The 26,137-nt window shown below is 52.3% G+C and overlaps 1 protein-coding gene and 1 pseudogene across 1 annotated transcript in view; one reads left to right on the top strand and one right to left on the bottom strand.

The window, feature by feature from the left end:
* The first annotated feature begins 2,241 nt into the window (after nucleotides 1–2,241).
* On the top strand, nucleotides 2,242–2,398 carry LOC138790175 (U2 spliceosomal RNA; annotated as a pseudogene).
* A 1,087-nt stretch (nucleotides 2,399–3,485) lies between these two features.
* The window catches only part of LOC138789101 (ecotropic viral integration site 5 protein homolog), a 108,320-nt gene continuing 85,668 nt past the window's right edge, over nucleotides 3,486–26,137 (bottom strand). The window contains exons 19-20 of the mRNA XM_069967684.1: nucleotides 17,236–17,331; nucleotides 3,486–4,854 (exon numbers count right to left, since the gene is read on the bottom strand). Of these exons, the coding sequence (XP_069823785.1) occupies nucleotides 4,543–4,854; nucleotides 17,236–17,331 (408 nt within the window). The 3' untranslated portion in view covers nucleotides 3,486–4,542. The remainder of the gene's footprint in view (nucleotides 4,855–17,235; nucleotides 17,332–26,137) is intronic.

The raw sequence follows: 26,137 nt of genomic DNA on the forward strand, positions 1-26,137 counted from the left end.
CACCACAAACCAGCATAACTAAACGACCCACCACCTCCCTCTCCTTAGCGGCATGGTGGTGGTAGGTGGCAGCAGCGGGAGTCTTACTTTCGGGGGATGCACACCCTAAGTCTAGGGACCTCTAGCAACCACTGCACACCAACCCCACACCCTGGATCTATGGATATCCAGAGCAGGAGAGGTTTTCTATGGGGATTTGCTGCTGCTCTGGACAGTTCCCGACATGGACAGAGGTGGCAGCAGAGAGCACTGTCAGACTGGAGAGAACACACCACTTCCTGCAGGACACACAGCAGATGATAAGTACTGGAGAAGGAGAGAAGGAGGGGACAGGAGGTACTGGAGAAGGATAGGACAGGGGAGCGTGGAGGAGGAGAGCAGGAGGGGACAGGGGAGCCTGGAGGAGGAGAGCAGGAGGAGACAGGGGAGCCTGGAGGAGGAGAGCAGGAGGAGACAGGGGAGCCTGGAGGAGGAGAGCAGGAGGAGACAGGGGAGCCTGGAGAGCAGGAGGGGACGGGTGAGCCTGTAGGAGGAGAGCAGGAGGGGACGGGGGAGCCTGGAGGAGAGCAGGAGGGGACAGGGGAGCCTGGAGGAGAGCAGGAGGGGACAGGGGAGCCTGGAGGAGAGCGGGAGGGGACAGGGGAGCCTGGAGGAGAGCAGGAGGGGACAGGGGAGCCTGGAGGAGAGCAGGAGGGGACAGGGGAGCCTGGAGGAGAGCAGGAGGGGACAGGGGAGCCTGGAGGAGAGCAGGAGGGGACGGGTGAGCCTGTAGGAGGAGAGCAGGAGGGGACAGGGGAGCCTGGAGGAGGGGAGCCTGGAGGAGGAGAGCAGGAGGGGACGGGGGAGCCTGGAGGAGAGCAGGAGGGGACAGGGGAGCCTGGAGGAGAGCAGGAGGAGACAGGGGAGCCTGGAGAAGGAGGGGACGGGGGAGCGTGGAGGAGGAGAGCAGGAGGGGACAGGGGAGCCTGAAGGAGAGCAGGAGGAGACAGGGGAGCCTGGAGAAGGAGAGCAGGAGGGGACAGGGGAGCCTGGAGGAGGAGAGCAGGGGGGGACGGGAGAGCCTGTAGGAGGAGAGCAGGAGGGGACGGGGGAGCCTGGAGGAGAGCAGGAGGGGACAGGGGAGCCTGGAGGAGAGCAGGAGGGGACAGGGGAGCCTGGAGGAGAGCAGGAGGGGACAGGGGAGCCTGGAGGAGAGCAGGAGGGGACAGGGGAGCCTGGAGGAGAGCAGGAGGGGACAGGGGAGCCTGGAGGAGAGCAGGAGGGGACAGGGGAGCCTGGAGGAGAGCAGGAGGGGACGGGTGAGCCTGTAGGAGGAGAGCAGGAGGGGACAGGGGAGCCTGGAGGAGGGGAGCCTGGAGGAGGAGAGCAGGAGGGGACGGGGGAGCCTGGAGGAGAGCAGGAGGGGACAGGGGAGCCTGGAGGAGAGCAGGAGGAGACAGGGGAGCCTGGAGAAGGAGGGGACGGGGGAGCGTGGAGGAGGAGAGCAGGAGGGGACAGGGGAGCCTGAAGGAGAGCAGGAGGAGACAGGGGAGCCTGGAGAAGGAGAGCAGGAGGGGACAGGGGAGCCTGGAGGAGGAGAGCAGGGGGGGACGGGAGAGCCTGGAGAAGGAGAGGACAGGGGAGCCTGAAGGAGCAGGAGGGGACAGGGGAGCCTGGAGGAGGGGAGCAGGAGGGGACAGGGGAGCCTGGAGAAGGAGCAGGAGGGGATATGGGAGCCTGGAGAAGGAGCAGGAGGGGATATGGGAGCCTGGAGAAGGAGCAGGAGGGGATATGGGAGATTGGGAGAAGGAGCAGGAGGGGACATGGGAGCCTGGAGAAGGAGAAGGAGGGGACAGGGGAGCCCGGAGAAGGAGCAGGAGCCTGAAAGGGAAGAAAAATGGCAGAAGGGGTTTTAGAGTGGATGGGGCAAATAACTTATTTATTGAACATGGTTTAGGCTGGAAACAGTTGTGGAACGGCTACTGCAATGTTTGTGCCAAAACCAGACGTGGATTCAAATGGGATGGGGGGGGGGGTGAGGAGAGGACTTTTTTTTTTTCTGTTGGATTCACTGCTGACTTTGGTACACAAACTTTTTTTTTTTGGGGGGGGGGGGGGGGGGGGGGGGGCTGTTTTTACAACATTTGGTGATCCTGTGGTCTCCACTTATTTAGTTCATGCTATTTAGTCCATTGTGTTAAAAAAAAATTTTAAAACAACTTTGCCCCAAAATTAAGAAAAAAACAAAAATCTAAATAAACTATTGCTTCTTGAGCATTTGGCTAAGATCAGGTGTAGTATCTGTTTTTATCAGTTTAATATTGGACACGTCCCAGATCTGGGACCATGGGAGAGCTGGCCGTGTCCTCTCCAGGCGATGACCGGGTATTGCAGTGCTTCCAGGTTCATTACCAAAAAAAAAACAAAAAACAAAAAAAAAAAACACTAAATAAACTAAAGAGCCGGCAGTGACAGCAGATAAAACCCACAAACCACAAACTTAAATCATGAAAAAATTTATTTTAGTTACATATACATATATATAATGTTAAAAGATTTCCATCCATAGTGTTTGAGCTTCTTGTAAGGTGAGGTGTAACGCCTGGCTGTCGCCTCTCTGGCGGATAGGATTAGGGCCCTATTCCACCGGACGATTATCGTTAGCATAATTGTTAACGATTAACGATCTCAAACGACCGCTATTGCGAAAGACCTAAAAACGTTCACTCATTTCCATGGAACGATAATCGTTACTTATGATCGTAATTGCGATCGTTTCTTCTTCCGTATTTATTCGCTATTGCGTTCGTATCTATTGCGAACGACCGAACGATGTCTTATTCAATGCGAACGATTTGCGAACGAGCAACGATAAAAATAGGTCCAGGTCTTATAAAGCGATCAACAATTTCTCGTTCGGTCGTTAATCGTTAACTGCATTTCAACCGAACGATTATCGTTTAGATTCGAACGATTTAACGATAATCTGAACGATAATCGTCCGGTGGAATAGGGCCCTTAGTGTTCTGCGCTACCGGGAAACATTTCTATTTACAGGAAAATCGCCCTTTTTTACTCTTATGATACAGGAATCGCTTAGAATTCCACATTTACATTCTCAGTAAAAAAAATGATGATGCGCCTCGTGCGCTGTGAAATCTGTATAATTTATGTACAAACATCCGACACGTAACATGAATTGACCTTTCTGTGAACATCAAAAACACACAACTAAAACATGAAAAAGGCATAAAAAAATATTCAATCACCGACGACGACATTTGGTCTCATTTTGCAGCTTAATATGTCGGACGCTTCCGCACAGTGATTTGTAGACGTGTTTCTGTAGAGTTCAAAGTTAAAATAACCGGCGGCAGAAAAGCCTAAAACATAAAATTTCTGCGTCCGGAGGAGACGGGTGACAACATTGCAATGGTGACCGCGATCGGATATGATCTCCCAATATAGTGAATGCTGGAGGTTCCATATAAAGGGAAGCTCATTGAAAACCCATCCAAAACGATATCGGTTTCCCCTTAAAGTAATCACACTTTTTTGATGCAGTTTCCTGAGCCAGGAGTAAATTCATATCGATTGGGAAATATAAAAGAAAAACTTTTACTTCTCCATATGGCTGGATCCTATTCTGGCTCTGAAAAAACAAAACGGGGGTTTAGAGATCCAGGCCCCAGATGCAGGACCTGTGTTATCATGGCGGATGACGCAGCTCTGCTGGTTTAAGGGGTTGTCCAGGATTAGGGACAAGAGTCTGCCACTGGCTGTGTCCTAAGAGATTAGGAGCACAATGGTGTCTGAGGATCTCCTTATCCTGGACAATCACTAACTTGGGTCACATCGATGATATAATCCAATGGACTCCGCTCTAAGTGATCAGCTAATCCTGATACTTAGTGGGAGGTCACATGTTGCATTGAAAGGAATGGATATCTAGAAAATTTAGCAACAATTTAGTCTGCCGTGTGTGAACAGTCCCGTACCAAGGCCTGCCCGAGCTCGTACCGTACCGCTCTTATCAGTGGAGTGTTGGACCAGTCTCTATGATTTAATGTCTTTTGATAAGTTAAAAATAAAGTCCGACACTGGCGCCATCAGATGTGATGTCGGGCGTCCAGCCATTGACGAGCCGGTGGGTTCAGGATTGGATGATGCGGTGTGCGATATGTCAGAACCAGATACGTCCAAACCTTAACAGAAATACATATTTGTTCAACAGGCGTAAAATATTGCACAGGTTTCTCATCTATACAGGTGAAGGGAAGAACGACCGAGCGGTCAGAATCAACGGCCGCCCTCACCTGCTTGATCAAACATTAAAAAAAAAAAAAGCGCCTTGTTCTGATAATACTGAATGACAAACATGTCCGCTGAACGTCTTCGTCCGCCGTATGGCAATGGTGAACATTTGGCAATAGTGAAGGCAAGTAGGAGTTCTATACATGCTGGGTCTGGAGACGATGGTCGGCGGACTGTAACATTTAATGCTCGTGACCGTCTGGTTTAAAAAAAAAATAAAAAATAAAAAAAATAAAGTCACAGTGATGGTCACACGGTGGTGGAGTAAGACTCTGTTCTCTTTGCCGCCATTGCTTTGGGGACCACTCCGTTAGAATCCGTCATGATGGTCAGATCTTCCGGGTCACTGTCGCTGCTGTCCAGATCTGACGGGACCAGGACCATCTTCCCATGCTGTTTGGCCAGGCCGTAGTGAACGCCTGCCGACGGCAGAGAGCCGGTTGCAAAGTCTTCATCGGAGGAATGGAAGGACACGTCGTCTCCGATCATGTGACTGACGATATGGATGCCGTCAAAAGTGCGTTGGTCTGGGAGGCCCCTCTGACTTTGTAGACACTGAATCTGTTGGGCAGAAAGGAGAGTGTAAATGGAAAAATTTTTATGTCTCTGTAAGAAGAGTTGCTGACGTTCATGCTGAGGATGGTGGTGGTCGTATGGCTGTAAGGGCTGAGGGACATGACACAATGAGTGACACACGGCATGTAACATGCACGCTCAGCAGGTATTCGGCCGGCGTCACACTCACAACATGCACAGGGGACATTTGGTGGCATTCCCAGCGGCTCACACCAATCCTGAGTGACACACGCTGTGTACATGGCCATGACTAATAACTATATATGACCGGGGAAAAGCCAAGCCCAGATCACAGCCGCTTCAGCCTTACCTGCCGCTGACTGATCCTGCGAGTCAGACATGTGTGGAAACAGGGGAGATAAAGATTGTGCAGATTGTACGACAGAAAACAAATCACAACAACAAAGTCATACAGACCCCAAGAGAAAGTGTCATGGAGGCTGCTTTATGGTGCTAAGCAAGTTTGTGTCCATCCCTTTATCTAGTTCACTTAGTGCTCCTACTAAACAGGGGAGGAGGAGGAGAGGGGGACAGGGGAGAGCGGAGGAGGAGGAGCGGGGGACAGGGGAGAACGGAGGAGGAAGAGAGGGGGACAGGGGAGAGTGGAGGAGGAGGAGCAGGGGACAGGGGAGAACGGAGGAGGAGGAGAGGGGGACAGGGGAGAGCGGAGGAGGAGGAGCGGGGGACAGGGGAGAGCGGAGGAGGAAGAGAGGGGGACAGGGGAGAGCGGAGGAGGAGGAGCAGGGGACAGGGGAGAGCGGAGGAGGACAGGGGAGAGCGGGGGAGGAAGAGAGGGGGACAGGGGAGAGCGGAGGAGGAAGAGAGGGGGACAGGGGAGAGCGGAGGAGGAGGAGCGGGGGACAGGGGAGAGCGGAGGAGGAGGAGCGGGGGACAGGGGAGAGCGGAGGAGGAGGAGCGGGGGACAGGGGAGAGCGGAGGAGGAGGAGCAGGGGACAGGGGAGAGCGGAGGAGGACAGGGGAGAGAGCGGAGGAGCGGGGGAAAGGGGAGAGCGGAGGAGGAAAAGAGGGGGACAGGGGAGAGCGGAGGAGGACAGGGGAGAGAGCGGAGAAGCTGGGGAAAGGGGAGAGCGGAGGAGGAAAAGAGGGGGACAGGGGAGAGCGGAGGAGGAAAAGAGGGGGACAGGGGAGAGCGGAGGAGGAAAAGAGGGGGACAGGGGAGAGCGGAGGAGGAAGAGAGGGGGACAGGGGAGAGCGGAGGAGGAGGAGAGGGGGACAGGGGAGAGCTGAGGAGGAAGAGAGGGGGACAGGGGAGAGCTGAGGAGGAAGAGAGGGGGACAGGGGAGAGCGGAGGAGGAAGAGAGGGGGACAGGGGAGAGCGGAGGAGGAAGAGAGGGGGACAGGGGAGAGCGGAGGAGGAGGAGAGGGGGACAGGGGAGAGCTGAGGAGGAAGAGAGGGGGACAGGGGAGAGCGGAGGAGGAAGAGAGGGGGACAGGGGAGAGCGGAGGAGGAGGAGAGGGGGACAGGGGAGAGCGGAGGAGGAAGAGAGGGGGACAGGGGAGAGCGGAGGAGGAAGAGAGGGGGACAGGGGAGAGCTGAGGAGGAAGAGAGGGGGACAGGGGAGAGCTGAGGAGGAAGAGAGGGGGACAGGGGAGAGCGGAGGAGGAGGAGAGGGGGACAGGGGAGAGCGGAGGGGGACAGGGGAGAGCGGAGGGGGACAGGGGAGAGCGGAGGGGGACAGGGGAGAGCGGAGGGGGACAGGGGAGAGCGGAGGAGGACAGGGGAGAGCGGAGGAGGACAGGGGAGAGCGGAGGAGGACAGGGGAGAGCGGAGGAGGACAGGGGAGAGCGGAGGAGGACAGGGGAGAGCGGAGGAGGACAGGGGAGAGCGGAGGAGGACAGGGGAGAGCGGAGGAGGACAGGGGAGAGCGGAGGAGGACAGGGGAGAGCGGAGGAGGACAGGGGAGAGCGGAGGAGGACAGGGGAGAGCGGAGGAGGACAGGGGAGAGCGGAGGAGGACAGGGGAGAGCGGAGGAGGACAGGGGAGAGCGGAGGAGGACAGGGGAGAGCGGAGGAGGACAGGGGAGAGCGGAGGAGGACAGGGGAGAGAGCGGAGGAGGACAGGGGAGAGCGGAGGAGGACAGGGGAGAGCGGAGGAGGACAGGGGAGAGCGGAGGAGGACAGGGGAGAGCGGAGGAGGACAGGGGAGAGCGGAGGAGGACAGGGGAGAGCGGAGGAGGACAGGGGAGAGCGGAGGAGGACAGGGGAGAGCGGAGGAGGACAGGGGAGAGCGGAGGAGGACAGGGGAGAGCGGAGGAGGACAGGGGAGAGCGGAGGAGGACAGGGGAGAGCGGAGGAGGACAGGGGAGAGCGGAGGAGGACAGGGGAGAGCGAAGGAGGACAGGGGAGAGCGAAGGAGGACAGGGGAGAGCGAAGGAGGACAGGGGAGAGCGAAGGAGGACAGGGGAGAGCGAAGGAGGACAGGGGAGAGCGAAGGAGGACAGGGGAGAGCGAAGGAGGACAGGGGAGAGCGAAGGAGGACAGGGGAGAGCGAAGGAGGACAGGGGAGAGCGGAGGAGGACAGGGGAGAGCAGAGGAGGAAGAGAGGGGGACAGGGGAGAGCGGAGGAGGAGGAGAGGGGGACAGGGGAGAGCAGAGGAGGAGAGGGGGACAGGGGAGAGCGGAGGAGGAAGAGAGGGGGACAGGGGAGAGCGGAGGAGGAGGAGAGGGGGACAGGGGAGAGCAGAGGAGGAGAGGGGGACAGGGGAGAGCGGAGGAGGAGAAGGGGAGAGCGGAGGAGGAGGAGAGGGGGATAGGGGAGAGCGGAGGAGGACAGGGGAGAGCGGAGGAGGAGAGGGGGACAGGGGAGAGCGGAGGAGGAGGAGAGGGGGACAGGGGAGAGCGGAGGTGGGAGAGAGGGGGTCAGAGGAGGAGAGGAGGAGGAGGGAGGACAGAGGAGCCCGGAGGAGGAGGAGAGGGGGACAGGGGAGAGCGGAGGAGGAGGAAGAGAGGGGGACAGAGGACCCCGGAGGAGGAGAGGGGGACAGAGAAGCACAGAAGAGGATAGAGGGACCGAGAACCCCAGGGAGGGAAGCGGCGGGGGGGGGGGGGGGGGGGGGTTATGGGGGGCAGAGGAACCTGTTTTTTAACTTCAACAGTCTAATCATTAAAAAAAAAACGCACTGAAATATTTTTGATAATGATCACTTAGATACTCAAAAGAAACCTAAAAGAAGCACGATGGAAAGCTTCAAGATATATATATTTCCTAAGATGATAAGTACATAATATATGGCCGCACCAGATGGAGTGAAGAGGGGTGTGTGTGTGTGTACACATTACATACATTATACATAACCCGATAGCTCTTGCACCTCAGGTGGGGAATAGGGAATAAGCAGCGATGGGTGTATCATGATACATAGTGGAGCAGACGATAAGCAGTATATACCACCCCACCGCAGTATATACCACCCCACCGCAGTATATACCACCCCACCGCAGTATATACCACCCCACCGCAGTATATACCACCCCACCGCAGTATATACCACCCCACCGCAGTATATACCACCCCACCGCAGTATATACCACCCCACCGCAGTATATACCACCCCACCGCAGTATATACCACCCCACCGCAGTATATACCACCCCACCGCAGTATATACCACCCCACCGCAGTATATACCACCCCACCGCAGTATATACCACCCCACCGCAGTATATACCACCCCACCGCAGTATATACCACCCCACCGCAGTATATACCACCCCACCGCAGTATATGCCACCCCACCGCAGTATATACCACCCCACCACAGTATATACCACCCCACCACAGTATATACCACCCCACCGCAGTATATACCACCCCACCGCAGTATATACCACCCCACCATGCAGGGAGACAAGAGTGGAGGACTCGGTAGCTGCTTTCACTTTCCTCCATGATGGCGGCTCCCTGCTCATACAACACACTCTTATTTCTCAGAAGTCAGGAGACCAGCGAGCTGTGAAGGTGACGTGTGGTCGGGGGCGTCTCACACCGGACAGTCTCTCACCGAGGAACTGACCCTCACAAGTGAAGAAAAGAACTGTCAGTAATAAGAGAGAAGCCGTAGACTATCTCCCCGAAAAAACACAGGACTCTTCAGGTCCCGTTCACATGCGGCATACACTCTGCAGATTGTACTGGACTGTATGAAGTCTCCAGCGTTCATACTACATGTGACAACTTCAGCACAGAGGATTCTGGGAAATCCTGGTGAATAGTGGTCACATGATCTGGGGCTGAGTGGTGTCAGAGTTGCAGACTCACTTATCACGGGGGACACAATCTCTTTGCACCAATAAGCGGTCTTGGCCGGTGCCCTTGTCTGCGGTGGCAGGATGCACATGGCCGCCCGGCTATCTGCTGATCTCTGGGGCCGCTCCTGTAATCTAGGTGGCGCAGGCTGATCTTGCGACATCGAGCAGGAAGCAGCTAAGAAACCACCAGAACCATAAAAACAGGACGAGGCCAAAGCTGATAAATCATTGGATTTCAATGGTTCGCAGGAAAAGGGTAAAACACGAGATTTATTATGGTGTAAGCACAAAAACAGACACCTAGGTGCGAGGATGAGAACGGTTACTGCAAACTACAACTCCCAGCATGCACCGACATCTTTTGGAGCTACAGCTTATAACAGGGATGGGAACCTCCAGCTGGTACAAAACTACAACTCCCATCATGGCCGGAGGGCCACCCCTGTCCTATGTCTTGTCTGGAAACAGGTGTCTTTTCTAATCCTTGATAACATCTCTGAGTAAAGGTTGCAGCGCCACCACAGGACAAGTGAAGTATTACACAAGATTTATTCATGTCCACGTAATGACACACCAGAGAAAGAGATGAGGTTCCTGAACAAAGCCCCTACCCCAGAATCCCCTACTAAATTATAGGAAAACAGGGTCACTAAGCTGGACATCCCCTTTAAGTGTTCTAATGCACCCTATACTAAAGTTGGCCAATATGCAAATGAGAAGAGAGGAGTCTGATGTCCATAGGAAATAATCTCTTCTCATTTGCATATTGAGTACGCAGATGAGCAGACAGAGATTTCTCTGCAGTGGGACCAGCAGGAGGGGGTAAGTATCGGGGCCGTACGGGGTGGGGGGTACGGCTGGGTTGTGCCCCTAGTGCCAGATTCCCTTTAAGTAAAAAAAAGTAGGAGGATGAAGTCTAACAAGTAGATCCCCTTAAAAGCCTCTTTCTAGCTGTTCTAGCCACCTGTAATAAGATTATCTATACACTACCACCATAGTCAGGGCCAAGCAAGCAGGTCAGGAGTACAGCGCCACCCAGTGGACACTAATACAGAGGGGCTCCATGTGCGGACAAGAGGATTCCCATTAGATATAACACAATATATCAGCTCGGTGATGGCCAGCACACGGCCAGCCATGAGAAATCCCCTCCCCCTCGGCCTCACAGCTGTATTCACAATTCTATTTCCTCATGGTGGTCACAGCCGAGGCGAAGTACAAGATCTTATTACTGGACAAGTCTCAGTTCTGTATAATAAAGTATCTGCAGAGGACGACAGCCGGAAGTCACATCCCAGCAGCAACGTGTCATGTGTCTATAGCCCTGTGATGTGTCCTCCTGGGGCCCCATATATCTCTGTGATGTGTCCTCCTGGGGCCCCATATATCTCTGTGATGTGTCCTCCTGGGGCCCCATATATCACTGCGAGGTGTCCTCCTGGGGCCCCATATATCACTGTGAGGTGTCCTCCTGGGGCCCCATATATCTCTGCGAGGTGTCCTCCTGGGGCCCCATATATCACTGCGAGGTGTCCTCCTGGGGCCCCATATATCTCTGTGATGTGTCCTCCTGGGGCCCCATATATCACTGTGAGGTGTCCTCCTGGGGCCCCATATATCACTGTGAGGTGTCCTCCTGGGGCCCCATATATCTCTGTGATGTGTCCTCCTGGGGCCCCATATATCACTGTGAGGTGTCCTCCTGGGGCCCCATATATCACTGTGAGGTGTCCTCCTGGGGCCCCATATATCACTGTGATGTGTCCTCCTGGGGCCCCATATATCTCTGTGATGTGTCCTCCTGGGGCCCCATATATCTCTGATGTGTCCTCCTGGGGCCCCATATATCACTGTGATGTGTCCTCCTGGGGCCCCATATATCACTGCGAGGTGTCCTCCTGGGGCCCCATATATCTCTGATGTGTCCTCCTGGGGCCCCATATATCTCTGTGATGTGTCCTCCTGGGGCCCCATATATCTCTGATGTGTCCTCCTGGGGCCCCATATATCTCTGATGTGTCCTCCTGGGGCCCCGTATATCACTGTGATGTGTCCTCCTGGGGCCCCGTATATCACTGTGATGTGTTCTCCTGGGGCCCAGACCTCATATCCCTGTGACGCCCCCTGTGAGATCAGCAGCAGATCCCGTGCGGTGTGAGGTGCGGCCTCCATGGATCCCACAGATGATCATGGGGATTGATATCTGGGGAATCTGGTGGACGAGTCACCATCCCGATCTCTGTGTCATTCTCCTCATCTCTGTACAATGTCTGCAGTGCAGCACCCGGTGAATTATCCGCTGCCATGAAGGGGGGGGGGGGGACTTGGTGTGTACAATGGTCAGGTAGGTGGTCGGTGTCACAGTTACATCCACATGATGCCAGGACACAAGGTCTCCAGCAGAGTATTGCCCATCACACTGCCCCTGCTGCCATCTTGTCTTTTTCCCACAATGCATCCTAATGCCACCTCTCCCCCAGGTAAGATATGTACAGGCACCCGGCCGTCCACATGACTGAACGTGACTCATCACACCAGACCTCTTCTTCCATTCTACCACCTATATAATGCTACAATTCCCAGCAATGGTCGCTGTTGGGTAAATGTATAACTGGTCCAGCTATTTCATATTTAGCCCCTCAGACTAACACACAAATCGTCCAGATCCTCACTGCCGCCATCATCTCTGCGGAGCGCCTTCTCGTCGCAGGTAGGGCACATAAACCACTTAGTTTATAACCCAGTGGATAGTTTCTCAGGTGCACACACAGGAGGATCCATTGCAGGTCTCTGTATAATTCATGGTGGGAAGCTTAGGTTGCTGGGTTTGGCTTGGACTAAGGAGATCTTCTTACCACTTGCTTAAGATCTACCAAACCCGTCTATTCTAGAATAACTATCACCAAGGGATTAATGACCAGAGACGTGATCAGAGACGTATCCAGTGCACCGGGCATGTGTTGAGACGTTGGATAAAATCATAGGAAATCGCCGTTAGGCCCATAATAACGATACCGTTATAGCTGGTGGGACAATAACGTATCTTCTAGAACGTTTCTGTCCAACCTGTGAGATCCTGGCAAGACGCAGCCATTACAGGAGCAACTGCGAACCCAACCGAGTTCCAAGGCACAAGCAAAACTTTCCACATATATCCTCGAAATGACGTATTAACTCCCCCAACCAGACCACAGTCTGCACTGCACAGCCGGTCAGATGGATCCAGATCTCTTTAGAGAAACATGGCCGGTCAGATGGATCCAGATCTCTATAGAGAAACATGGCCGGTCAGATGGATCCAGATCTCTATAGAGAAACATGGCCGGTCAGATGGATCCAGATCTCTTTAGAGAAACATGGCCGGTCAGATGGATCCAGATCTCTTCAGAGAAACATGGTCGGTCAGATGGATCCCGATCTCTATAGAGAAACATGGCCGGTCAGATGGATCCAGATCTCTATAGAGAAACATGGCCGGTCAGATGGATCCAGATCTCTATAGAGAAACATGGCCGGTCAGATGGATCCAGATCTCTTTAGAGAAACATGGCCGGTCAGATGGATCCAGATCTCTTCAGAGAAACATGGTCGGTCAGATGGATCCCGATCTCTATAGAGAAACATGGCCGGTCAGATGGATCCAGATCTCTGTGGAGAAACATGGCCGGTCAGATGGATCCAGATCTCTATAGAGAAACATGGCTGGTCAGATGGATCCAGATCTCTGTGGAGAAACATGGCCGGTCAGATGGATCCAGATCACTATAAAGAAACATGGCCGGTCAGATGGATCCAGATCTCTGTGGAGAAACATGGCCGGTCAGATGGATCCAGATCTCTGTGGAGAAACATGGCCAGTCAGATGGATCCAGATCTCTTCAGAGAAACATGGCCGGTCAGATGGATCCAGATCTCTGTGGAGAAACATGGCCGGTCAGATGGATTCAGATCTCTTCAGAGAAACATGGCCGGTCAGATGGATATAGATCTCTGTGGAGAAACATGGCTGCACCCGGCTTGCTCTCATACCTGTAGATAGATGTTTAGGCAGTAGGACTTAGGCTCTAAGCATTGTGACGGCCATGTTTATGCTCTACAGCAGGAGGAGACCATCAGCAGGACAATGCACCATAGGGTCATACAGTCATGGATTGGCTCCAGGAACAAGACGTTGTTCTCCTTGTTCCTCTGGCCATCGCAGTCCCCAGATCCTACTCCTATAGACGTCTCTGGGTGGAGGTAAAGCACATGAGACCCTCCATCCTGTGACACTGTCCACACAGGCAGAAATTCCTGCAGAACCTTTTCATCACCTCCTGGGTTCTATGCCGAGACCAACTGCTTTGGGCCCCGAGACCCTTCACAGGTTGAGAATAGACTGAGAAATTAGTTATGGTTTTTATGTCTTTTTTCCCCTGCTTTTTATTAAAGCCCATGGTCTAAAGCAATAATACATGAGGGGAAACTGAGGCATTTAGCTGAGTAAATCTCCCCTAGCGCTCACCCATACAGGACGTCACCAGAACCAGTAACAAGGGAACTTACCACTCATTGTGGAGGAGCCATCAGACCAGATCTCGGTGACCTGCGATTGTGCAAGACGCGTAAATTGTTCGGTTCTCTTACACGTCTGTGGATTTCAGGGGAAGATATGATGTAAATTGTCAGCACAGAGGTCAGTCCTGAGGTCACGCCCCACCATCTCTTACCGAAAGAACTGCGTAACGTAACGCAACAAATCCTTCCTAGTAATAGCGTGACTGTCATCCATAGGTCGCATGTGGAATGGCCGTCAGAATTCACTTGGCCTGAACAGACACATATGGTGGAAAAGTGGCAGATAACCCTTTAAAAGAGTAGTTCACCAAAAATGTGTTTCTTTCAAATCAAGTGGTGGCAGAAAGTGCCATAAATTTGTAATTTACTTCTGTTAAAAAACTTCAAGTCTTCCAGTACTTATCAGCTTCTGTATGTCCTGCAGGAAGTGAAGAATTATCTCCAGTTTGTCACAGTGCTCTCTGCTGCCACGGAACTGTCAGGAGCCGCAGCAAATCCCCAGAGAAAACCTCTCCTGCTCTGGACAGTTCCTGACATGGACAGAGGTGGCAGCAGAGAGCACTGTGTCAGACTGGAGAGAATTCACCACTTCCTGCAGGACATACAGCAGCTGATAAGTACTGGAAGACTGGAGATTTTTAAATAGAAGTAAAGTACAAATCTGGCACTTTCTGAAACCAACTGATTTGAAAGAAATAAAATTGCCGCCGGAGAACCTCTTTAAGGCTTCTATTTGCTCTAAGTAATAACTGGAAATGTAATGGCAGACGACCGAGCTGATAAGCCTGGAAACATAAACCACGACCTGGTCACTCACACACACACTCATGAGTCACCCTACCTGCCGGCAGTGATAAGTGTGTGCCACCAGGATTGGGTAACGGCCTCAATGAGGACGGTTGTAGGGATGATATAACTTATGTGCAAATCTGCTTCTTATTCACAGTTAACTGACATTAGGCAAGAAAGCCTTTGTAGCAATCCGGGTGATACCAGCGCAACGCACAGACTTTCTCCACAACGTCCCAGACCACAAATCAGCACATGTGCCAGGAGTTTCACATAAACCTCAACCAGACACACGGAAGATAGACAAGTGCTCCGCACGCTAGGGGCAAGCCGGGCCCCTCCAGACGGGGCAAACCAGACCCCTCCAGACGGGGCAAACCAGACCCCTCCAGACGGGGCAAACCAGACCCCTCCAGACGGGGCAAACCAGACCCCTCCAGACGGGGCAAACCAGACCCCTCCAGACAGGGCTCACTGCACCCAAAACCATTATTTATTTATCACGTGAAGCAAAGGCATAGACTCTGCTTATACTATCTCACGTCCTCCGGTTTGGCTTTCCTGCAGCTTTCTGACACTGACCTCTATTATCACCTTGTAGATAAATGGAGGAGAGTTAGAAGGTGAATAGTTTCACGGATTACATTTACACCCATCTCCATACGGTCACGTGTAGTGGCCTTATTGCAATGTACATGCTGGTTTAAAAATGGATGTGAACCCCAGCGTCATGTCCCATAATTGCTGCAGAACCTTGGCTATAGGCAGGCTCCACTGGACTTTAAAGAGGATCTCTGGCAAAAAGGATTTTTAAATCAACTTGTGTCAGGAAGTATATTATATATGTTCGAAAATCTTTTTCTTTCAAATCAACTGGTTTGAGAAAGTTATATAGATTTTTAATTTACTTATTAAAAAATCCCCAGTACTTATCAGCTGCTGTATGTCCTGTAGGAAGTGGTGTATTATTTCCAGTCTGACACAGTGCTCTCTGCTGCCACCTCTGTCCATGTCAGGAACTGTCCAGAGCAGCAGCAAATACCCATAGAAAACCTCTCCTGCTCTGGACAGAGGTGGCAGCAGAGAGCACTGTGTCAAGTACTGGAAGTGGTGTATTTCTTCCAGTCTATCAGCTGCTGTATGTTCTGCAGGTAGACTGGAGAATTTTAAATAGAAAGTTTTTATATGCATTTGTAAATTCTGAAACCAGTTGATTAACTCATTTTCACTGAAGTACCATAGTCTGCCTCGGCGGTCGGGGAGGCCATAGTCTGACGCGGCGGTCAGGGGGGTCCATAGTCTGACGCGGCGGTCGGGGGGGCCATAGTCTGACGCGGCGGTCGGGGGGGGGCCATAGTCTGACGCGGCGGTCAGGGGCGTCCATAGTCTGACGCGGCGGTCGGGGGCGGGGGGGGGGCTGGTGGGGGGGCATAGTCTGACGCGGCGGTCGGGGGGGGGGGGGGGTCCATAGTCTGACGCGGCGGTCGGGGGCGGGGGGGGGCTGGTTGGGGGGCATAGTCTGACGCGGCGGTCGGGGGGGGGGGGGGCGCCATAGTCTGACGCGGGCGGTCGGGGGGCGGGGCCATAGTTTGACGCGGCGGTCGGGGGGCCATAGTCTGACGCGGCGGTCGGGGGGAGGGCCATAGTCTGATGCGGCGGTCGGGGGGGGGGGGGCCATAGTCTGACGCGGCGGTCGGGGGGGGGGGGGGCCATAGTCTGACGCGGCGGTCGGGGGGGGGGGGCCATAGTCTGACGCGGCGGTCGGGGGGGGGGGGGGGGTTGGGGTATGGGGAATCCATAGTCTGACGCTGCGGTCGGGGGGGGGGGGCTTGGGGCCATAGTCTGACGCGGCGGTCGGGGGGGGGTGGGGGGGTGGGGGGGAATCCATAGTCTGACGCGGCGGTCGGGGGGGGGGGGGGGGGGGGGGGGGGCATAGTCTGACGCGGCGGTCGGGGGGGCCATAGTCTGACGCGGCGGTCGGGGGGGGGGGGGGCATAGTCTGATGCGGCGGTCGGGGGGGGGGGGGGGCATAGTCTGACGCGGCTGGTCGGGGGGGGGGCATAGTCTGACGCGGCGGTCGGGGCGGGGGGGCATAGTCTGACGCGGCGGTCGGGGGGGGGGGGGGGTCATAGTCTGACGCGGCGGTCGGGGGGGGGGGGGGGGGTATGGGGAATCCATAGTCTGACGCTGCGGTCGGGGGGGGGGGGGGCTTGGGGCCATAGTCTGACGCGGCGGGTCGGGGGGGGGGGGGGGGGGGGATGGGGAATCCATAGTCTGACGCGGCGGTCGGGGGGGGGGGGGGGGGGGGGGGGCATAGTCTGCCGCGGCGGTCGGGGGGGCCATAGTCTGACGCGGCGGTCGGGGGGGGGGGGGCATAGTCTGACGCGGCGGTCGGGGGGGGGGGCATAGTCTGACGCGGCGGTCGGGGGGGGGGCATAGTCTGACGCGGCGGGTCGGGGGCGGGGGGGGGGGCATAGTCTGACGCTGGCGGTCGGGGGCGGGCATAGTCTGACGCGGCGGTCGGGGGCGGGGGGGCATAGTCTGACGCGGCGGTCGGGGGCGGGGGGGGGGGGCATAGTCTGACGCGGCGGTCGGGGGCGGGTGCATAGTCTGACGCGGCGGTCGGGGGCGGGGGGGGGGGCTTGGGGCCATAGTCTGACGCGGCGGTCGGGAGCTCCTCACTACACGCAGGTACATGCACAGATACCAGAGGATGGGAGTGATCAGAGTTACACGCCCGCTCACACTTACCTCGTGTTTTAATTCTTCGATTTGATCTTTTAACTCACGGATATACTGACTGGAGTCGGAGTTGTTGAGCTGTCCTTGAATTTTCCCTTCTTCTTTCTATATACAGAAAAAGAAAGCAAAACAGGAAAAAGATGGCTGAGTGGTCTGTCAGTCAAGCACGCCGGGTGGGCTCAGCTATGCAGAAACGACACGGCTGAGGCGCATGACCCGAGGAACAACACGTGTAAACCTCAAATAGCAAATCTCTATCTGTGAGGCCGTGCAAAAAAATTGTGGAGGAAGCAGAGCGGCACCGCCAACCGGAGACTAACAGAGGTAACTGAGATTTACTGCAGTATAACTGAGCCTGGTGGCCGCATGCTGAGCACATAGGGGCCCCTGTACTACCCTGCCGGGCCAACAGGAGTGACAAACCATAGAAGGATTCCCTACTATTGCAAAACTACAACTCCCAGCATGCCTTGACAGCCTAGTTTTGCAACAACAGGCGAGCAACAGGTTGGACACTGCTGCCTTAGGGATTGTTCACACAGCACTGTTCCCAATTCTTCTTCCACATCTTAAAGTGTAACTCTGTGAAAACCATACGTGGTAACTGTTCGGGCAGTAGCTGAGCTGTACTGTGTGCTCTGCTGTACCCAGTGCTTACTTTCTCTAAACAGGTTTACCCTGTCTCTAGCATTGGATACACCTAGTTAGAGAGCGGTCAAACGCGAGGGGTGCAGTTCTGCTACTGCCCGTACAACATGCAATCCTTCATAAAAGCTATGAGAAATCCACAAGTGTCTGCGGGCAGCAGCAGGGCTGTACCTGGTTATCTCACACCAGTATTACGGATGCACCTCTCTGTTTTGTGCGTGCAGTGCAGCTCAGTTACTGCCCATATAAAGTTACTACTATGGATGGATGCCACAGAACTTTATATGGGGGTGGTAATAGAAGGGTTTTCCCACATAAGCGAACACCTCCATAAAGTTATGTTTCTATGTACAGTCGTCATGCTGATGCTTACTCTCTCTCTCTTTAATCGGGGTGACCCCATGCCGTACCTGATGTACTCTGTCTATACGACCTATTTATAGAGGGGGCAAGAAAAACACTGGGTACAGCAGAGTGGACAGTGCATCTCTGCTACTGCCCGTACAATTACAAATATTGATTTCATATAGCAAAATAATTAAGAGTTGGAGGTGCACAAAATTATACAAGAAAAGGAGTCAAAAATGTAATCTGTCAATGAATAATCAGATCAAACACCCCTACCGATCAGCTTTTTATGGTACACACCAAGAGTAGGGAACCTTTGGCCCTCCAAAGCTTTTGCTTCAGCTCCCCAGGCATGATGGGAAATGTAGTTTTGCTGGAGGGCCGCAGGTTCCCGATACCTGGTATACGCTGTAATACAAAACAGGAAGCAGACAGCACCATCCACTGTTTAGTGGCCAACACTGGTTACTGCGGCTCAGCTCCTTTTTCCCTACAAACCAATCCATCAGTGTGATCAGCTCCTCCTGCTCTATGGAGGATTGGATTTCTCTACATTGTCAGTGCAAGGATGGTGAAGATGACAATATTGTGTGTATCAATCTTCTAGTAATTTCCCAGCATTTTCATGAGAACACGAGACCCCGGCCACAGCCATAGCCCCTGTATGGGAGGTTTATCAGACACCATCAGCTAACAGACTTCCTTCCCAGGCAGGTGCAGCGCCCAACGCCACGGGAATCTGCTAGGTGAGGCCATGGCCGCTCTCTACACTGAGCAGTAGGTTATCCATCTGCTATCACACAGGGCATAGAGACATAGTGGAGGCTTTATGAAAACCGCACCACAGCTGTGGGGGAGGGGGCTGCACTTTTCTCACATGGGAAGGGAGTGAGGGGTATGCTACACATAAACGTTACCAGCACTGGAAAAGCATAGAAACTAAATGGAGAAGATATCACTAAAGGAAGAGAGAAACAATATGGAGGCGGAGGCGGAGGCTGCACTGATCATCATTATACTGTATGGAACACATTCTCCATAGGTCTATAGGAATTTTGTTCCGTTTCGCTTCTGCAGCCTCCTGTTCTCACATATAGAGCAGACTGGTGTGTCCTGTCCAGTCTACTCTCCTGATGGATCAGTCTCCAGCCCCTCTCTCTCCTCTCCTGATGGATCAGTCTCCAGCCCTCTCTCTCTCCTCTCCTGATGGATCAGTCTCCAGACCCTCTCTCTCCTCTCCTGATGGATCAGTCTCCAGCCCCTCTCTCTCCTCTCCTGATGGATCAGTCTCCAGCCCCTCTCTCTCCTCTCCTGATGGATCAGTCTCCAGCCCCTCTCTCTCTCTCCTCTCCTGATGGATCAGTCTCCAGCCCCTCTCTCTCCTCTCTCTCTCCTCTCCTCAGTCTCCAGCCCCTCTCTCTCCTCTCCTGATGGATCAGTCTCCAGCTCCTCTCTCTCCTCTCCTGATGGAGCAGTCTCCAGTCCCTCTCTCTCCTCTCCTGATGGATCAGTCTCCAGCCCCTCTCTCTCTTCTACTGATGGATCAGTCTCCAGCTCCTCTCTCTCTCTCCTGATGGATCAGTCTCCAGCCCCTCTCTCTCTCCTGATGGATCAGTCTCCAGCCCCTCTCTCTCTTCTCCTGATGGATCAGTCTCCAGCTCCTCTCTCTCTCTCCTGATGGATCAGTCTCCAGCCCCTCTCTCTCTCTCCTGATGGATCAGTCTCCAGCCCCTCTCTCTCCTCTCCTGATGGATCAGTCTCCAGCTCCTCTCTCCTCTCCTGATGGATCAGTCTCCAGCCCCTTTGCCCCCTGTCATCTAGCTGGTGTATGGATCAGTGGTGGAGCATGTGCCGTGCTGGTGCATTCATTGTCTATGCAGGGACAGGTCAACATATACCGGTGCTACCGGTTTTCTACAGACATCAGGTCTTTTACCAAGTAGCTTATCTCCCCCTTTAGTAGAATTCACTGACCCCCCGGTCCTCCTGCATGAGATGATGACTTCCATCTGTAGACGCCATCCACCCCTCTCCGGCCCGGTCAGTCTGTTGCTCACGTCTTCCACCCATAAGCAGAAGCTCTGGATGCTGAAATCCCGGCTACAAACTAATCAGATAGACACAATGCTGCAGCACAGTGAGGCAATGGCAGGGGGGATGAGGAAACTTGTTTTCAGCAGATTGTGGTGAAAATCTTGCAAGTGCAAAAGCTAAAGAGACTTATAAAGATTTCTTAAGAAGCAGAAAGGTTTTCGATTAGCATCCTGTGCTTCTTGTTCATCTGGCAGCACATAAAAGCAATCAAAGTTCCCCAGACACCGAGCTTTCTCGAAAGGAAATACAGGTGTTTGGGGGCTTCGGGGGGCTGCGGCCACAACGTGAAAGAGAAGAAACACATGTGATTCCTAGAACAGGTGCCGAGACGAAAGTGCGGTTCCATCACAGGCGCTTGTTTCACTTATAAACATGTGAGTGTAATGTATAGACGATCGCATGTCATTAGAACCAACGTGCAGATTATAAGGAGGAACTCCACCAAGAGGCATGGTGGTATCTGTGCACTCCACCCCCCATTTATCAGGACTCCAGCCTAGACAATAGTATATAGCCACGAGAAATTATTGTTCATTGTAGTATTAACCAAAATCTACAGTCAAAACTACTTTTCATGACTTAAAGGGGACGTCCAGGTTAAATAAAAAATTGCAGGATAGCAGGGGGTGCATCTACACCCGTCCTGATCCCCCACACTTACCGCTTCTGGTTGTCTGCTATATTCCTGGTTCCTGAGATGTCACCATGCATGATCTGCCTGCTCAGCCAATCAGTGAGTGAGGCGGGGCACCATCTCAGTCACTGATTGGATGAGCAGGCAGATCCTTTGCTGATATAACATTACAGGGACCAAGAGTGGACTTATTATAGTTACATCATCCCGCTATCCTGCAATTTATTAATTATTTTACCGGACTACCCTTCTAACCTCTTATTCACCGCCAATCTGCCTTTCTATGATGGCTCAGCAGTCACTGTAGAGCAGGCTCAGGAGCTGAACTTGTGCTACATGAGGTGGGTCCCGGCTATATGTTACAGCTGACACCTGCCTGCACCGATCAGGAGCGCACCTCAGTCCTAGACTGGCAGATTAACCCTCTACATGCCGCAATCCATAGTGATGGCAGAGTGTGGACTGACAGGTTATGGCTGCCCGAGGCTGTTACTAGGTCCCCGTACCTTATTATAGGTGTGCTTATTATAGTGCCCGGGGGGGAGGTGTAAAAAGTCTAAGATGTACATAAAGTTTTTAAAAAGTATAAGTTAAAGATGTAAAAAACTAAATTTGTGAAAAGGAAAAATAGCAAACACTAGAATTGCTGATTTCTGTTTCTATTCTATGAACTAAATTTTAGTTAGTAACTTAAGAATAATTCCATAAATCGGATAAGAAACTAAAGAGAACAGATTATTCTTATGCTAAGTGAATGGCATAAAAAAAGAAATCCCCTAAAATTTGCAGAACTGGGGTTTTCCCCTATTTCAGCTCCTAAATGTTTTTTTTTCTGTCCTGAGGAAAATTTTTATAGTGAGATGAAGGGCATCCGGTCCAAGAAAGCCCTGGTATTGCTGTGTATGCAGAGAATGCAGGGATCTACAGACCTGCTAAGCATCTCTTAGAGGGGAAGGTGCTCAGGTGCCCATCTCTTAGAGGGCAAGGTGCTCAGGTGCCCATCTCTTAGAGGGGAAGGTGTTCAGGTGCCCATCTCTTAGAGGGGAAGGTGTTCAGGTGCCCATCTCTTAGAGGGGAAGGTGTTCAGGTGCCCATCTCTTAGAGGGGAAGGTGTTCAGGTGCCCATCTCTTAGAGGGGAAGGTGTTCAGGTGCCCATCTCTTAGAGGGGAAGGTGTTCAGGTGCCCATCTCTTAGAGGGGAAGGTGTTCAGGTGCCCATCTCTTAGAGGGGAAGGTGTTCAGGTGCCCATCTCTTAGAGGGGAAGGTGTTCAGGTGCCCATCTCTTAGAGGGCAAGGTGTTCAGGTGCCCATCTCTTAGAGGGCAAGGTGTTCAGGTGCCCATCTCTTAGAGGGGAAGGTGTTCAGGTGCCCATCTCTTAGAGGGGAAGGTGTTCAGGTGCCCATCTCTTAGAGGGGAAGGCCTGATACGGATGGCAGGGTGTGCGAAAAATCTGCAGTTATGTAAAGTCTTCTGTAAGAGGAATATTTCCCCATGAGGTTATATGACAGCGGGCGGGGGCTACAGACTGTAATATAGGGAGGATTTCTCCATAGAAGTGTTGTGTATGCTGGAAACAACCAAGATACATGATGACCAGAAAATTATGCATAGGTTACTGACCAAAAATAGCCGGAACATTTACCAGCACCAGGCAGGAACCCAACAGCCGGAACATTTACCAGCACCAGGCAGGAACCCAACAGCCGGAACATTTACCAGCACCAGGCAGGAACCCAACAGCCGGAACATTTACCAGCACCAGGCAGGAACCCAACATCCAGAACATTTACCAGCACCAGGCAGGAACCCAACATCCAGAACATTTACCAGCACCAGGCAGGAACCCAACATCCAGAACATTTACCAGCACCAGGCATGAACCCAACAGCCGGAACATTTACCAGCACCAGGCCGGAAACCAACATCCAGAACATTTACCAGCACCAGGCAGGAACCCAACAGCCGGAACATTTACCAGCACCAGGCAGGAACCCAACATCCAGAACATTTACCAGCACCAGGCAGGAACCCAACATCCAGAACATTTACCAGCACCAGGCCGGAACCCAACATCCAGAACATTTACCAGCATCAGGCCGGAACCCAACATCCAGAACATTTACCAGCATCAGGCCGGAACCCAACATCTAGAACATTTACCAGCATCAGGCCGGAACCCAACATCCAGAACATTTACCAGCATCAGGCCGGAACCCAACATCTAGAACATTTACCAGCATCAGGCCGGAACCCAACATCCAGAACATTTACCAGCATCAGGCCGGAACCCAACAGCTGCAACATTCAAGTCCTGGAAAATGTGTTTGTACAAGATAAACCAAACTGGAAGCTGCACCCCCGCCCCAAACAGAATCTGTCAGTATGGAAGAACAACAACGTGTCTGGCATTACAGATCAGGATATCTGTGTATTCCCAAGCTGAGCTGTGAGCTTCATCTATTGTCTCCTCTATCTACTGGTGTCACCTGAGGCTGCAATGCTGTACAGATCACTTTCCAGCAGCCTCCTCCCTATCATCACAGATAAAACAGGAAGTCTCAGCTTATTTCAGCCCTAGTGGTGAAAATAAAAACCCCAAAATTTCAGGATTATTGTAGATTATAGATAGTAAATTTGTAAAGAATAAATTCAACGTAAAAACGTGATTTAAATGTGCAGCTAGGGGCGATACAGGAATGAGCACAATGGTTAAAGCAATTACTAATTCACAAAGTAGCGACAAGAAGAGACCGCACCGTTACCTCTCGCCTGATACACGTCTCTATATTGCTCTGCGGTCTTCTGAGATGGAGACCAGATTTTTTTTTAAAATGTGATAAAAAGTGTATAGAATATGTGGTGAGGTGTCCTCTCGGTGACTTTGTGGTGACTCATTTTAAGTGCAAAAAAAAAAAAGGTAACAATGCACTGGGCTGATTTAGAAGAAAAAAAGCTTAAAAGCGTTTCCTGTAAGGCAGAGGGTGGAAACTAAACCTTGAGGTCTGGGTCTAGAAAAGGTCATGACAGAACAGACACAGAACCCGTCGGGGCACTGATTTGGCTACTCAGAAAAAATAAAAAAGAGAACAGAAATGAGTGGACATGCCCTTTAAGAAGTGCCCACCATGGAGTATGCGAGGGGCAGGACGACGGCTATTCTGGTAACAGAGTTGTGAAAACACAAGTGGAAACCAGCAGCACCGCCCGCTGCCGCTTCTGCCCTGTTTCCACACCGCTCGCTTCTCAACCAACACAAGAAATTAAATTTACTGAAAATTTTAACCAACAGAATCTCAGCAGCAATTCTAGGTTAGTGATCGGGGGTGCGGTGAATAGCGAGACCAACAGTGTCAGGGTCCCCAGCCGTATACAGAGCCGCCGGCAGATATAAGTGTCAGCAAATACTCAGCAGAAATTTAAAAAAAAACAAAAAAACAAACACAATTGGCCTAAAAAAAAAAAAAGGGACAGCGTCAGCAGAAAAATCAACAACTGTGTGAATAAAGGGTTTTTTCATGGTAAACATTGCGTACAAATTTTTAGTGATTTTTTTTTTTTCTACTTTTCCATTTTACACTTTAAAATAATCCTGAAATACTACTGTTTCCATCCTGGCCACTAAGCCTAACGCTAAAATGAGCAGTGCCCTCCTTATTATCACAGACAGAAATACAGAGATAGGCGACGCCAGTATATAAATAGAAGACTATCAGCAGAAAAAGACCACTGGGTCCATCTAGTCGGCCCTATTATTATTTACTTTCTTATTATCTTAGGATAGATATATGTATATACCAGGCAGGTTTACATTTAGTTATTGTAGATTTACCAACCACATCTGCTGGGAGTGTGTTCCAAACATCTACTACTCTTCAGTAAATATAGATGATAGAAGTGAACACAATAGCTGATGCTCACAACTCAGTCTCCCCCTCCAACGACCTCTGTAAGGGTCACGGAGCATGCCCAGAAGCTTTGCTCATTTTCGAGTCTATTCACAGCTCAGGTTACACTGTGATGCAGTCTATTTTGCAGTTTCACGCTCCCAGCGGGAGGGATGTGAGGAAGCAAAAAAATACAATCTTTTGGCCTTTGTTAATGTTTGCCTATGGATATATGTTTACTGAAGTACATGCTAAACATGCAGCACACATGAGAGGTTAAAGGGGTCATCTAGGTAATTTTTTCCATGGTAAATAGTGGTCATAGTTCCGGCGGGTCACTAGACATGATCCACTACGGGCAGTCACATGACTGTTGTTACGAGGGGCTGGTGTTATAACAGGCGGGGCCCCTTTAACACTTCAGAAGTAAAACAAACCTCTGGTGTAACATGTCTAATACAGCCAAGTGTGAAGGGTAGGGAGGGGACGCTATGAAGTGTGTAAAGTTTTGTTGATTCTTGATTGTAATTATTTGCAAAACAAAAAGAAAGAAAAAAACTATTTACTGCAGCGTGCGCAGTATCCCACCCGACATGAACGGGGAACATTACAAACCGTTCTCTGACCTATGAAAAAGGGGGAGGCTGAGCGCTGATCTTCATTTATTATCTCCTTTATCTACTGGTGTCACCTGCAGCTGTGAGGGTCCAAGCCCGCTTAACCCTTCGGTGTAGCCCCCGAAAACGTACCCTTTCCGGCGAATCTCGCTCCTGGAGCCGGTCCCGGGGTGAATATATCAGCGCCCGAAGCAGTGCGCGCGCTGTATGCAAATTACTTGAGATGAGTCCTATGCCCATAGAGAATGAATGGAGCCATCATTCTCTATGGGCATCAGACTCACTTCTGCGCCTTCGGGCGCTGATATCTTTTGTCCTGGGACCGGCTCTAGGAGTTAGACTCGCCGGAAAGGGTAAGTATCGGGGGGACAGGCGGGCTCTGTGCCTGTATCCGCGATGACAGGTTCCCTTTTTAAAACTAAGGAAAGAATGTTGACAGCTTGTTTAGACCTGGACCTAAAACCATGGTTGATCGCAAATCGTTCGGCGTGATAACACGTTGTTCCCACAGGATCTGTAGGTATGATAGCTCTGAAATCATCGATTAGCGAGGACAGGACAATCGCAAGTATCAACCATCGCTCCGTGTAATTGGGTGAGCGATTTCAGGTCGTTTCAGATCATTTATTGTTGAAAAATCGATCTAATGGGCCCCTAAGGGTTTCTTTGGACGCAGCGATTTTT

This window comes from Dendropsophus ebraccatus, chromosome 4 (assembly GCF_027789765.1).
Source record: "Dendropsophus ebraccatus isolate aDenEbr1 chromosome 4, aDenEbr1.pat, whole genome shotgun sequence".
Lineage (NCBI taxonomy): Eukaryota > Metazoa > Chordata > Amphibia > Anura > Hylidae > Dendropsophus > Dendropsophus ebraccatus.